Source organism: Pyrgilauda ruficollis, unplaced genomic scaffold, assembly GCF_017590135.1.
Source record: "Pyrgilauda ruficollis isolate IOZ18807 unplaced genomic scaffold, ASM1759013v1 scaffold69, whole genome shotgun sequence".
Classification (NCBI taxonomy): Eukaryota; Metazoa; Chordata; class Aves; order Passeriformes; family Passeridae; genus Pyrgilauda; species Pyrgilauda ruficollis.
The window spans coordinates 677,049-691,379 of record NW_024528710.1 but is presented as its reverse complement, the minus strand read 5'-3'; the positions used below and the strand labels follow the sequence as shown (position 1 = coordinate 691,379).

At 63.3% G+C, this 14,331-nt stretch overlaps 1 protein-coding gene across 2 annotated transcripts; it reads right to left on the bottom strand.

Moving 5' to 3' along the window:
- Positions 1-5,060: 5,060 nt before the first annotated feature.
- LIMK1 (LIM domain kinase 1) lies at positions 5,061-14,319 on the bottom strand. 2 transcript variants are annotated; one of them, XM_041484938.1, is made up of 16 exons: positions 14,152-14,319; positions 12,404-12,500; positions 9,871-10,009; positions 9,388-9,497; positions 9,120-9,311; positions 8,619-8,724; positions 8,354-8,538; positions 8,098-8,281; positions 7,933-8,019; positions 7,603-7,734; positions 7,432-7,491; positions 7,268-7,333; positions 7,014-7,170; positions 6,859-6,914; positions 6,233-6,390; positions 5,061-6,143 (listed from the first exon to the last, which is right to left on the bottom strand). In XM_041484938.1, exons 1-16 carry the CDS (start codon positions 14,207-14,209, stop codon positions 5,993-5,995), a joined length of 1,938 nt encoding a protein of 645 aa, XP_041340872.1. In that variant the 5' UTR covers positions 14,210-14,319; the 3' UTR covers positions 5,061-5,992. The 2 variants fall into 2 exon arrangements, with proteins under 2 accessions (XP_041340872.1, XP_041340873.1); XM_041484939.1 differs by lacking the exons at positions 12,404-12,500; positions 14,152-14,319 and adding an exon at positions 11,825-11,962.
- Positions 14,320-14,331: the final 12 nt, after the last annotated feature.

Here is a 14,331-nt window from a genome sequence, read left to right as displayed (position 1 = left end):
CTTCTCCTCACTTGCCTTGGTTTCCTTGCCCATGAAAAAAGCCAGTGATGATTCCCCAGGAGAAGACAAATCCAGCCCCAGGCTCTGACCGAAGTTGTGTGACTCCACAGGGACTATCTCAGCCTTGTCCCCAACCTTGTCACCGCCTGGAATCTCTTTCCCTCAGACGTTATAGATCCAGGCTGTGTCCAGATGGCACATTCCCTTTATTCCCATAAATAACCATCACAGGCTCAACACAGCCTCAGAGAGCACCGGTGGCCACCTCGATCCTGTATTCGGGGGGTCCAGGCAGGGATCCTTCTCTCCTGGCACCTCATCTTGGCCGGCTGGGGGGTCCGGGCAGGGGGCAGGTAGGGGCAGGCAGGGGCAGGCAGGTGAGGATGGTTGTTTACATCCCTAATCCCCACAGCCAGCGCTTTCCTCCAGGATTACCGGGGATTAGGGGCTTGGGGGCTCCAGGAGCTCAGCCTGGGCTCTCCCTGCCCTTGAAGGAGCAGCGCCGAGCCCCGCGGGGGCGGGAGGGCACTGCCGGCTGAGCCGGGCCTTTTCAGGCCGGCACTGCCGGGATGAGCTCGGAGTTGTCGACCTGGCCAGGGGGCACAGCCCGGAGCAGCCACCCGCTTGCCACCGCCTCGCTCCGGTAGCCCAGTGCGCATCGAGGCCGGGGAGCTGCAACCTGGGCTTTACACGGAGCATTAAAAGCTGAAGGGATCAGCTGCGGAGCGGGAGGGGACACAGGGACTGCACCTTCCTGTCTGGGAGATGACGCCAAGGGGAGAGATGGTGACGCCCAGGGAGGGTGGCACAGCTGGAGAGGTCCCCAGGGCCCCCGAGGCACCCCGGGGTCCCCTGGGCCGGCAGCAGCAGCCATCCTATGGCCCGGCCCGGCTGGGAAGTCTCCGCTCGCTACCGGGGCCCGGAGCTCTATAATTACCATGGGAGGCTGAGTTATTTTGGGAAGCGGCTTTGCTGCTGCCAAAGCTTTTATTCCTCCAAACCAAAACAAGATGGAAAGAGCCCAACCCAGGATGCTGCATCCGGCGGGCGTGGGGAGCTTAACCTCCTCGCTGCCTGCCCCGGGGCTGCCGGCTCGCCCTGCCCGCAGCGGCATCGCCCGCACCGAGACAGCGCCTGGGGCTTGGGCTGCCCGGGAGGGTTCGAAGGAGGGTCGGGGGGCAAGATTTGGGGTCATGGAGACCACAGGGTGTCAGCCAGGCATGGGATGGGGCTGGGGTCAGTACCGTCCTCGTCTGCTGGCACATCCAGAGGCCACGTGTTCGGATTCTTCCCTGCATCTGCCGTGAGAACCTCTATTTTTAGCTCTCCCTTACAACGGGTTGGTCTGGGGGCCTTCCCAGCGCGGTGGCTGGGCCGAGGAATGCCATGTGCAGGGAGTGGAGCACCTCACTGCAGTGACACATCCCAAGGGACAAAGCCCCAAGGGTCCATCCCCAAAGCCACCAAGCACAGGCAGAAGTTCTGCTCTCCCCTCTCCAAAGCAGCCAAACAGATTCCGATCTGGGAATAAACTCATTTTTCACACTGTGGAAAGGACAAGCCACATCAGGCACCCTACAGTGCTTCCCAAGATCTGCTCCAGCACAGGGATGAGGTGGGTTGGGGGGTCTCTGCTCAGGGTGGACCCTGAAAACCTGGGGTGTAGCTCCTGCCTTTTGGCCTCTTTCCCTTGGTCTGAGCCCAGAAGGGCTGCCCATGCCTGGGCTGCTCCCTGTGCTTGAGTCTAATAGGGCAGCCAGTACCCAAACCCATGGTCTGGGGTCTCCCAAACCCATGGTCTGGAGTCTCCCAAACCCAAAACCCACATGCCAGGGTCCCACAGCTCCCCAAACCCACATACTTGGGCTGTCTCTACAGGGAGCTCCTGCTCAGAGCAGGGGGGCCTGGGAGTTCTAAGGGTCCACATTCCCCAAGTCCGGGTATGCCAGCCCCTTGGAGGGGTTTGGACACGGGATGAGCTCTATAGGATGTGTCACAGCAGTGGGGAAGTTGTCACAGCCATCCAAACCCACGAGCCCATGTGGTCCCACCCAAGCTCTGCCCACACAAGGCCCCCTTCCCTCCTTGGACTGAACCTTCCCACAGCTCATCACGTGTCACCAGCTCCCAAATCCCTCCCAAAGGACTCATCAGTCCATGTTGCCCATCCCTGGTCCTGCCTGGGGACTTGGTGGCACTGGAGAATCCAGGAGCACCCACCACTTACCTCCCTCCGGAGCCCCAGTGCAAAGGGGCTGTGCTGGAGCTGGGGGAGGATGGCACTGGGACTGAGGAGAAGCCATTTTTCCCACCAGAAGCAGCTGAGGCTTTCAGGTACCTCCAGCAGTCCTCTCCCAGGTGCCTGTGTCCCCACAGGACTGGGTCAGGGATGGGCCCCAGCGAGGCAGGCAGGGCTGGCAGAGAGGGGCAGGATGGCAGAACCGTATTCCCAGGGCTGTGTTTATAAATGCCACATTTATGTGGACCTTACCAAAACTTCTGGCAAATGAGGTGGGAACTGTTTCCCGTGGGATTTTCTTGTCTGGATTTGGCCAGCCTCACCTGTCAGGGACTAGAGGACACCAGAGGGGGGACAGGAGCTGCAGTGACAGCCCTTCTTCCCATCCCCATATCCCACAGCCTGCTCCAGCTATGGGGGAAATTGAGGCAGACAGGTACTGACCCCCCACCATTGGCCTCAGGGCTCCACCAGGGTTTTGGGCATCTGTATGTTCCCCATGGAGCCACCAGGTCCTGGTGACATGTGTGACCCAAGGAGGTGTCTCCTATCCCAGCCCAGGTTGCAGAGGGGAGGTGTGACAGTGACACCAAGTTATGAAGGGAGGGCTCAGGCTGCTCCAGAGGCACAAAAAGCCTCTGCTCCTGAGCCAGAGGGAGGGATCCTGTACCCAGTGGACAGAGGTGGCTCTGGGGGCAGGGTCAACCGTGACAGACACCCTGCAGAGCCACATGCCAGATGCAGGATGGGAGATCAGAGGGGTGGAGGACAGGAATGATCCCAGGATGTCTTTAGTCCAGCCTCTGGCTGAGGTGGAAAGGGCTCCAGAGTATCCCAGAGCCATTGCTTGCTGGAAAATCCTCATATGGGGGTAAGTCTTGCTGTGGCCAGGAATGGGGACCAGACCCCATGTCCCCAAGAACCCCATCCGGACCCCTGAGACCCTCCTCCCGCTCCACACATCCCTGTGCAGCTGGGTGTCCTGACTGGTCCCCAGCACCTCTTCTCCTTGCACATCTCAAGCCTCGTGAGGACCCTCTGCCCGTTACCCCTGGCACAAGATGTCCCCCAAGAGGGTCCCCACAGCAACAGTGCCCACCTTGCCAGGATTCCTGGAGAACCTGGCCTTCCTCCTGTCCCCTGGAGTCCCAAACTTCCCCACTAGGAAGGTGACAAACCCACAGCCAGTGGTTCATGGCTGGTGCTCTCAGTTGTGTCCTTGCCAGAACCACTGGTGCCTTTGGCCACCCCCTTGGTGGGGACACCTGGTATCACCATTCCAAACTGGGGTCAGGTGTAGGCAGGACCCTACCAGAGACATCCCTGGGGGGACACAGAGCAGGACCTGGGAAGAGACATGGAATGCAGCGGCAGCTCTTGGTGGCCTGTAACATGGTCTGGATGGCCTTGTCTCTCCTGGGAAGGGATGGCTGGAGGGGACAGCCAGGTGCTGGTGATGGGATGAGCCCCTCCCACGAGCACTGGGTCAGGCTAGACCGCTGCTGAATTTGGGCACAGGGTGCTGCACACCCCTGAAGGGGACTTTTGGGTGACAGTGACAGCATGGGGCCACTGTGGCTGTGCCAGAGCCATCTCCCTGCCTGGTGAGGTCCAGCTGGTGGCTTGGTCTGGGATGAGTTGCTGGTCACAGGGGTGACTGAGTGGCCACTTGGTGTTGTGGCCAGCTGCTGGCTTTTGGCCCAAGGGCCACCAGCAAGTGTCCCAGTGGGTGTGGTGTCCCTGACACCACCAGGCATCCCTGCACCCAGCTGGGTGAGGAGCTGGGGGGAGGGGGTGGCATGGGTTTGGGGGTTCCTACTGCAGGGCTGAGTGTCTCCTGGGGTCCTGCTCTCCTGTGGCAGCAGGGGACTGGGGACAGTGGTGTTTCCTAGGTGTGATGGCCACAGTGGGTCCCTCACCCCAGCGTTCCCAGGGAGTGACAGTGACCTGCTCCCAGAGCAAAGAATCAGCACAGTGGGGTGTCATCAGGGGCAGTGTGGTGTCACCAAGGGCAGTATGACAGCCTGTGTCGCCAGGCAGGGTGTTGGTCCCTGTCCCTCACTGGGGTACTGGGGAACAGGCAGTCTGGAGCCATCCCAGGAGAAGGGATAGAGCCACTGTCACTACATCCCCCCACCCTGTCCCTGCAGAGCAATAAACCATGAGGTTTCCTGGTGGGGGTTCCAGCCTGGATCCTGGGACCCCTTCAGGCTCCTTCCCTAGCTGCAGCATCACTGGGGACATCCTTGGGGACATCCCCCCTGGCCCATCCCTTCCTTGTCAGTCCCCGCTCAGCTCTTTGGGTTCCAGGTCTTCTCCAGCTTCCAAAGCTCACCATCCCCCAAGGATGGAGCTCCCCCACCTTGGGGACCTTAGTTTGATTCGAGAGGTGTTGAGGACAAGAGGGACACGGCCTCCCCAGCATGAGCCACCTCACTGTTCCCTGGGGCTGGTTTTACACCGAAGGCAAATCAGCTCCATGGCACCAGTGGTCACACAGTTCTGTCACCTGCCTGGCACCACCCTGGCATGACAGTGGGCATGGCCACCAGGCCAGTGAGGGGACACAGCAATTGTGGGCCCCGGTGACATAAGCAGGGATGGCACTAGTCCCAGGGCTGGGGGTACCCACAATGGAGTGGGGACAGCACAAAGGGAGACAACAGTACTACCCCCATGGGGGTAAGTGAGCTGGTGGGTGCCACCATGGCCAGTGCCACAGCCCCACCCTGGGCAGAGGGACTGTCCCCTCCTGCCTCAGTGTCCCCAGGAGCTCCCAGCCCCCCGGGGGAGGCGAGCGATTGCCAACAGGCCGGGCAGCGAGCGGGGAAGGATTTATTGACTCACGGCTCGGGGTACATCACAGTTTGAGCTCCCTTCCCGCCTCCGCAGAGGACGTCACCTTGGACTTCCCGGGCAAAAGTGCACGGAGAGGCTTCACAGTTTGATCCCTTCAGGAAAGCAGAACCGAGGCAGTGACAAATGGCAAACGCTACGTTGTATGAAAAAATAATACAAACTCTTCTCTTTAAATATCTTACAGAAAAATGAACCTGAATAAAGAGCATGAAAAGCACCGCGTGGCGCAACCCCCTGGGCCCTCCAGGGCAGGGGGACCGAGATGAGCTGCAGCCCCACGTCGTCTGGAGCACCCGGCGCCGTCCCCGGGGCTGCGTGGTCAGGGCTCAGCACGGGCAGCAGAGGCGCGGGGGCGGCAGGGACCGCTACGTGCCTGTCCCCACGCCACGAGGGTGTCCCCCACGACACCTCGCTCGGCCGAGGGTGCCGGCAGCCCCTCGAGCCCGGGGTGCCAGCGGGAGCAGCCTCAGGGACCGGCCGAGGGCGTTGCTACGAGGGTGCCCTGGGGGGCCGCGGGGTCCCTCCTGTGTCGAAGTGCAAGTTCACGGAAAGCCAAGGCACCGCCGCAAGGCCGCGGCTCTGTCCGGGGGAGCCCGGGGGCTCGGGCGGGGCAGCCCCGCTGTGCAAAGGGGAGGTGAGCCGGGGGGGACACGGGGACGGGGGACTGTCCCCGCGGTGCGGCCAGCCGGGCTGGTCCTGGCGGTCAGAGCTACGGCGTGGGGGGTGCCCAGAGCCATGCGGCCCCGGGGAGAGCCGGCTCCCCGGGGTGGGCAGCAGGGTGGGGGCGCGTCCAGGGGCCCGGGGATCCAGCCCCGGGGTGAGGCAGCCCCAGGAGCGGCTGGTGGCGGGCGCAGCTCCTTCTCCCGCGGCTGCAGAGGGGTGCGGGTGGGGGCTCTACCGCGGGGCCGCGGGCAGCCCCCCCTCCCGCCGGTGCGTCTCCCCGAAGGCTCGGTCCAGCTGCTCCAGCTGGGAGCTCAGCGGCAAGTGGATCTCCAGATGCATGCGCAGCGTCTCCAGCCACTGCTCCAGCTTGGCGAAGGACGGCCTGAGCGAGAGGGAGACGTGGCAGCTCTGCTGGCTCTGTCCCCACCACGTCCCCTGCCCCAGGGACCCCTGGGGGTCTCCATCACCCACCGCTTTTCGGGGTCCAGGTCGCAGCAGCAGACGGCGATGGGGAAGAAGCTGGGGGGGCAGGCGGGGGGGCAGTAGCGCTCCAGGAAGCCCCGGACGTTGAGGCCGAAGTCGGAGGTGCGGGGCAGGTAATCGGGGTCGGCGCTTACCCGGCCAATGATCTGGGGGCAGCGGCAGGAACGGGCGGGCTCAGCACCAAGGAGGGACCTCAACCCCAAACAGGGACCCCTAAGCCCCAAGGGGCAGATGTCCAAGCCCCAGGAGGGAGCCCAAACACAATGAAGAAACCCCAAACCCAAGGGAGAGACCCCAACAGGGAGACCCTTAACCAAAGGAGAGAGGCCCCAACTCCAAGTCTAAGAGGGGGAACTCAAGCACAATGAGGACCTCAACCCCAAAAGGGAGACCCCAACCCCAAGGGGGAGAACCTTATCCTGGAGGGGAACCCAAACACAATGAGGACTCCAAGCCCTAGTGGGATCCCATGCCCAAGGGAAAAGGCTCTAATCCTAAGGTGGAGACTCTAAACACCCCAATTCCAAGGGGGATACCTGATCCTTGGGGAAGTGACCCCAAACACGATGAGGACCCCAGTGCCCATGGCAGACCCCAGCCCCGGGGGCACTTGCCTCGCATAGGACGATGCCAAAGGAGAAGATATCCACCTTCTCATCATAGCTCCTCCCTGCAGACACAGGGTCAGGCCATGTCACACATCCTGTCCCAGCCCCACCAAGCGTCCCCTGCTGGGGGACAGAGCCCTGGCTGGCCACATTTCCCTCACCATTGATCATCTCGGGGGCCATCCAGTAGGGGTTCCCCACCACCGTGTAGCGTTTCTTGCGGTCCGGTTTCTTCAGGTTCTTGAGATGTTCGGGCTGGTTCTTCTCGTCCACCATCAGCCGTGCCAGCCCGAAGTCAGCCACAACCACACTCTTGTTCTGGGGGGCATAGGGAGGGCTGAGCCCTGGGGGGAGCCACACAGGGACTGAGAGCCATAGCCAGGCTGGGGGAGGGCAGCACCAAGGTGGGACTCACCTCCCGCACGAGGCAGTTGTGAGAGTTGAGGTCGCGGTGGATGATGTTCATGGAGTGGAGGTAGGCCTGTGGGAAGGGTGGGCTAAGAGCAGGGGCACCCCCATGCCATGGTCCCCCCCCTCACCAGTACCCATCCCACCCACTGATCCCATGGTGGCACCCACCATGCCAGCGGCGATGTCCTTGGCAAAGCTGACCCGCTGGCTCCAGGGGTAGTGGCTGTCCTAGGGCGCAGGAGGGGGAATTTGCCAGGAAATGGAAAAGGAAGAGGGGTCCCCCAGCCACACTGTGACTGTTGGGTAGTTGGGGGACCAACCTGCCTCCCCAGTGCTCACCATGCTCTTGATGAGGCTCCTTAAGGTGCCCCCTTTGATATACTCTGTGATGAAGTTGAGCCTCTTCTCCTTGTAGAGCACCCCGATGAACTTGAGCACGTTGGGGTGCTCCAGGCAGCGCATCACCTTCACCTGCAGAAGACCCCCCCAGCCCCGTGTCCATGAGACCCCAAAGGTCCCACACCCCCTGGACAGAGCTGCTGCTCGTAAGTTCAGTGGGCAGGGCTTGGTCACCCCTGTCCAGGGGTTGTGCCCAGGTGGGGCCAGGATCAGACAGACCCATCCCTTGTGTTCCTGCAGCCTGGGGGATTAAGGACAGGGGACCCTCACCTCTTTGAGAAAGGTCCTCTGCGTCTCCTCATCGAAGCGGATCAGCTCCTTCATGACCATCACCTCGCCCGTCTCCCGATGTGTCACCTGGCCAGGAGTACAGGGACTCAGCCACCCCCCTCCATCCTGGGGAGCCGAGACCCCACACTTGTGCCCCCTGCCCACCTTGATGGCCTGGCCGAAGCAGCCCTTGCCCAGCACCTCTCCGTGGATGAGGTCCGAGGGGCGGAAGATGCGGTGGGCACGGGACACGACGCGCAGGGACTCGGAGCGCCCGATGTCCTTGCGCTGGGAGGCGGGAGAGCCCACGGAGCCCGAGCCCGGGGACTTGTCCGTGCTGCAGCTCCTCCTGCGGGATGGATGGGCAGAGGTCAGGGTGCAGCGGGCATCCAGCAGGGGCAGGGGCAGGGGGTGACCTTACGTGACAGCGCGCTGGCGCATGGCAGCGGGGTCCCCACAGGGCGCGGGGGCTGGCAAGTGCAGGGGGCTGCACAGGGTGGGCAGGGGACTGCCTGCCAGCCCTGGCTCCTGGCCCAGGGGCTCGTGGGGGTCATGCTCAATGGTTAGTTGCAGCAGGCGGCTCGTCTCCTGGATCAGCAGATCGATCTGCAGAGGGAAACGATGACGGGGTGGATTTAGGGACATGGTAGAAGAGGGGCTGGCTGGGGTGTGATGGGGGACCATACCTCATCCAGGGGGACGTGGCCGATGGGTGTGCCATTGATCTCCAGGATACGATCACCAACGTGGATGGAGTTCTTCATGTCAGGGCTGATGCAGTCCGGGTCCACCCTGTGGGGATGGTGGGGTCAGACATCAGACGGGTGTGCTAGGACACTCCCAATGGGTGTGTCAGACCCCACTGTCATCTCCTGGACAAGGACATGCTGGCACAGTCTCCACAAGCCACCCCAACCACACAGGGACATGCATGGTACCCAAAACCCACTCTGGCATATAAGGCAATGCCAGCATGGCCAGGGACACACCATCACAGCCCCCACAAACCCCTCTGCAGTTGGGGACACGCCACCACGGTCCCAACAGGCCACCCCTGGGCAATGCGGACAACCCAGTACACCCCTCCTCCTCCCACCCCAAAAGGTGTCCCTGGGATGGATCCCAGGGGCAGAAGGGGCAGCCCCAGCCCTGGGGAGGGGACAGTGGCAGAGGGGACAGGGACGCACTCTCGGACGCGCACGGTGCGTGGGTGCTCAGTGCCGCAGCCCTGGTCGATGGAGACAGAGAAGCCGCGCTTGCCGTCAGAGCAGGCGGGGATGGACACGAGGGTGACGGTGTGAGGGATGCGGGAGGCCGGGGAGTCCGGCAGGATCTGCTCGATCACCGGTGTCACCACCATCTGGTAGTAGCAGTGGCCGCTGTGGGGAGCAGAGCAGGAGGGTGGGTGGGAGTGCAGGGGGACACGTCCCCCCGGTCTCCCTAGAGCAGACGTACCAGTAGAGCTTGGAGCGCTCCACCAGCGCGTAGGTGTCCCCATCCCCGATGAAGGCGCGGCAGTTGAGGCAGCTGAAGCACTCGGGGTGATACTTCTGCTCCCCAGCCACCTGCAGGCAATGCCATCAGCCCTGGGACCCCCTGTCCAGGCACCGAGAGCAGGGCAGGGGCTCGGAGGGGCCTGGGAGCACCCACGGGCGCACTGGAGCCGTGGGTAGGGCAGACGGAGCTGTGGGCTGGTGGGGACAGAAGTGCCACCAAGCTGGGGGTGGCTGCAGGAACATCTCCCACCACCCTGAGCTTCTCCTCTGCATTCCCCAACCCCAGCAAGGCCCTCCAGGGTCCCCTAAAACGTAGAAGACCCTGTTGACACACCCAGTGGTGCTGGGGGTCTGCACCCCTTCCCCTCCTCCCCTGCTCCCCAGGAGCTCAGCCACGGCACAAGGCTCCATGTCCTATCCCTGGGGACCCCGTGGTCCTCACCATGACCAGCCCCTTGGTGATCTGCTCAGAGCAGCCATGGCACAGCTCCCCGAAGTGTGCCCAGTAATCCTTCTTGCAGTACAGGCGCCCATCCTTCTCGTAGTACTGGTGGGACAGGGAGGCCCCGCACTCGCAACACCTGTGGCAGGGACAGAGACACCCTTGTCACCTTGTCGCCACTGTCACCCCGGGGCACAGCCAGTGCTTGCCCACTCCACAGCTCTCTGGGCAAGCTGCTTCCCTCACTTCCTATGTAGCTGCAGGGCCCCTGCATCAATGTGTCACCATCCCCAGGGTGAGAGCAGGTGATTCCAGGGCTGTGACAGTCCAGACTGGGGCTGCAGGGACATGTGGGGACACTAGGGTGGACAAGGGAGAGGCATGAGGAGGGAAGGGAAGTGCCAGCCCTGCATGGATGTGCCAGCCTGGACAAAGACACACAGAAGGATGTACCAGACTGGTGACAGACATGCCACCCTGGTGACAGACGTGCCAGCCTTACAGAGGGATGAGGCAGACTGGTCACAGACAGAGGGACATCCCACCCTGGTGACAGACATACAGAAGGGCATGTCTCTCTATCCATGACTAGGGTAACATGCCAGTCTGGTCACAGACATACAGAGGGATGTCCCACCCTGGTCACAGACACACACAGGGATGTGCCAGCCTGGTGAGAGACGTGCCAGCCTGGTCACAGGTACACAGAGGGATGTGCCAGCCTCACCATGGACACGACACTGTGGTGACAGACGTGCCAGTCTGTGTGTGTCTCTGGCAAAGACACACAGAGAGACGTCCCAGCCTGGCCACAGATGTGCCAGCCTGGCACAGACACAGAGAGAGAGATGTCCCTGCCTGGTCATGGCACACATAGGGACACTCCAGCCTGGTCACACACAGAAAGATGTCTCACCCTGGTGACAGATGTGCCAGCCTGATCAGGGACAGAGGACATGCCCCCTTGGTCACAAACTCCCTACCCTGGCACAGGCAGCCAGAGGGATATGCCAGCCTGGCCAGGGACATGTCAGCCCTGGGACAATCTGCAAGGGGCACAGGGGGTGGGGGAGCTGCTGGGGGGGTGCAGGGGTGACAACAGCAAGGTGTGCTCGGGGCTGTTTTGGGATACAGCAGCAGGAGTGCACATCAGACTGTGCAGGACAGGACAGGGGTACCAGAGAGGATTTGTGTGGGGGTGTGGGGGTGAGGGGTGCAGAAGGGGAGCTATAGAGGATTTTCTACAGGGAAGTGCTGAATGGGTGCAGGGGATGTGGTGGGAGGGGTGCAGCAGGGGGCTGCAAGGCAGGAGATCTCTTTGGGAGGGGGTTGACAGGGTGCCGGGGGAGCTGCAGGGGATTTCCTGTAGGGATTTGCAGTACGGGGGTGCTGCAGGGTGCAGGGTTGCTGCAGGGCACTCTGCCACTCTGCAGGGGATGCCGGGGGGTGCCCGGGGACTGTCGCAGTCCCCCCCCCCGCCCCCAGCCGGAATACCAAGCAGCGGTGACGTCACGGCGCGGAGTTTCCCCACCCCATGACGTCACCGCACGAGGACTCCCCCTCCGATGGCGCAGCACGAAACCTCCCCTGGGCTGGGGGCGGGGAGGAGGAGGAGAAGGGAGAGGAAGAGCAGCAGGGGGAGAAGGAGCGGGAAAAGGAGGAGGAAACGTAAGACAAGGGGAAGGGGAGGAGGAGAAGGAGAAGAAGGGGAGAGAGAGAAGAGGAGGAGGAAGAGCAGGAGCAGGAGGAGGAAGGCTTTCAGCAAACCAAGCCCTGCCGGAAGCTGCTCATCCGGGGGGACCGGATCTAGCTGCGGCCCCGCAGCAGCTCTGCTCTGGCTGACGGCCCAGAGAGGGGGAGCCGAGCATGGGGGACACAGGCTGAGCCCCCCGGGGCTCCCTGGGGCGCAGAGCCCGTACTGACCCGCTCCCACTTCAATCCCACTCCCACTCACTTGGCTCCAGCGCTCAGGACGCGGCTCTTCCTCAGCACCGCTGTCAGCATCCTCCTCCACCGACAGGGACACACCCCGGGAACAACCCTGGGCACCCCCAGCCCCACAGGAAACCCTGTCAGGTCCCGGGCACCCCTGCACCCCCTGACCCGGACCCTTTCTCCTTCTCCTTCTCGGGGCTCCAACAGCTGGAGCTGCCGGGAGGGCTCGAGTGAAAGAGGAAACTGGGAGGGAGGGGGGCGGGTGACATCAGCCACACGCGCCCTGTCACCCGGCAGGAGGGGACAGCGAGGGACAGGCAGCAGAGCCCTCTGCCAGGCCTGGCCTCAGCCGGAACACCCCCATGGGTGCCAGGAACCACAGCCTGTGAGTGACACCACGACGGCTGCACGCATGTCCCTGTCATGGCTGGAACGGGAGGGAGCACTGTCCCTGTCCCTGCAGAGCATCCCACTGTCCCTGATGCCATCCTGGTGTCCCTAAGGCCATCCATTCCAGTGTCCATGACACCATCCATCCCGATGTCCCTGATGACATCCCAGTGCCCCCAGCGTCCCCGCTGTCCCTCGTGGCTCCCACCTGAAGCAGTCGGCGTGCCAGTCAGCTTTCAGTGCCTGCAGGTACTGCCCATCGTAGATGCCCTGCCCACAGCTCGCACACACCGGCAGGTCGGTCCCTGCAGGCAGGGGAACACGAGGGGACAGAGCTGTCACCCCAGCAGCCAGCCCCAGCCACCCACAGCAGCAGCCGGGATGAAATCCTTTTGCCCGGGGTGGTGAATTCCATCCCCCACCCATTGATCCCACAACGGGTCAAGGTCGTGACACCCATGGCCCCAGGGCTGGCGACAGGGCAGGGGTGGGATGGGATGGGGGCAGAGGGGGCAGGATGGGGGCACACAGTGTAGGGAGGGTGAAGAGGGGCAGGATGGGTGCGCCAAGGGATCCAGGGAGGATGGCGGGGTGTGGGATGGGTGGTGGGTGCATGGGGGGACAGCAGGATGAGTGCTGGGGGTCCTGGGGACACAGGAGGTGCAGGGTGGGGGATGAATGGGGGACACACAGAGGGGTGCAGAGTGGGTGCTGGGGCATGCACAGTGCAGTGGGGGGGCACAGAGGGGTGCAGAGTGGGTGACGGAGGATGCAGAAGGACACACAGGGATGCTGGACGGGTGCTGGGTGATGAATGGGGAGGACAGAGAGGGATGCTGGAGGGGTGCTGGGGGATGCAGGAGAGCACAGAGAGGTGCAGAGGGTTCTGGGGAATGCACAGTGCATAGGGGGACACAAGAGGGGTGCAGGGTGGAGGATGAATGGGGGACACACAGAGGAGTGCAGGGTGGCTGCAGAGTTCCTGGGGGTGCACGTTCTTGGGGTGTGTGAGGAGGTACAAGGGGCCCAGTGAGTGCAGAGGGGAAGGAAGGCACAGCAGGGATCTGGGGGTGCAGGAGAGATGCAGGGGGATTGGAGAGTGCAGGAGGGATGCAGGCTGGAGGGGATGGGGGGTGCAGGAGGGGCACATGGAGTGTGCAGGGGGAGATGGGGAGGTGTGGGGGTGCAGGGGAGATGTGGAGGTGCAGGAGGGGATGCAGGCTGGACAGGGGTGCAGTGGGAGATATGGGGTGCTGGGAGGGTGCAGGGGTGCAGGCTGGGTGCACAGTTCTTGACAAGGAGGATGGGAGAGATTTGGGGGTGCAGGGGGAAATGCAGTTGGGTGGCAGTACAAGGAAGGAGGGGGGGATGGAGGCTGAACTGGGGGAACAGGGAAGATATGGGGGCGCAGAGGGGAGGCAGGGTGAACAGGGGCTGCGCAGGGACATTTGGGGATGTGAGGAGGATGCAGGCTGGATGGGGGTACAGGGGATGCAGGCCAGGGGAGTGATGTAAGGGGGGATGACGGGGGACATTTAGAGGTGCAGTGAAGGATGCAGTGGCTGCTGTGGGCTGGATGAGTGCGAGGTGCAGGGGGTGATTTGTGGGTGCAAGAGGGATGCAGGGTGGCTGGGGAGCACAGGGGACGTAAGGTGCGGGACGGGCGTTTCAGAGGGGGATGTAGGGGTGGAGGGTGATGCAGGGGGGCTGTGGGGAAGGTGCAGGCTGGATGGGGGGGGCACGGGACGTCGGGGCACAAGGGGGACGCAGACCAGAGAGGGATGCAGTGGGGGATGCAGGGAGGGATGCGGGCTGGGTGAGAGGGTGCAGGGGGGCAGAGGATGCGGGGGGCTGCAGGCCGGCGGCAGGGTCTGCAGGAGCCGGGCTGGGGGGTCCCGGGGCCCGAGCGGCGGCGGAAGCGCTGAGTCAGCCGGGGGGGCTCGGGGGGTCACGCACCTTCGTCCTCTCCCATAGGCTCGTCCCTCCAGGTGCAGCACAGCAGCATCAACCTCATGCAGGCGCGCTGCCGGCGCCGCGCCGCGCCGGGCCTGAGGCGGAGGCGGTGGCGGTCCCCGCGCGGGCGCAGCCCCGGTCGGGCCCCCCCGGCCCTGCCGCTGCCGCTGCGGCTCCATGATT

Coding starts and splice junctions, on each gene's coding strand:
- LIMK1 (XM_041484938.1), bottom strand. CDS start 14,209: ATGAGGTTGATGCTGCTGTGCTGCACCTGGAGGGACGAGCCTATGGGA. Junction 8,539..8,618: donor GCCACGTCCCCCTGGATGAG/GTATGGTCCCCC, acceptor TTCCCTCTGCAG/ATCGATCTGCTGATCCAGGA. Junction 6,391..6,858: donor TTGGCATCGTCCTATGCGAG/GCAAGTGCCCCC, acceptor CGCTGCCCCCAG/ATCATTGGCCGGGTAAGCGC.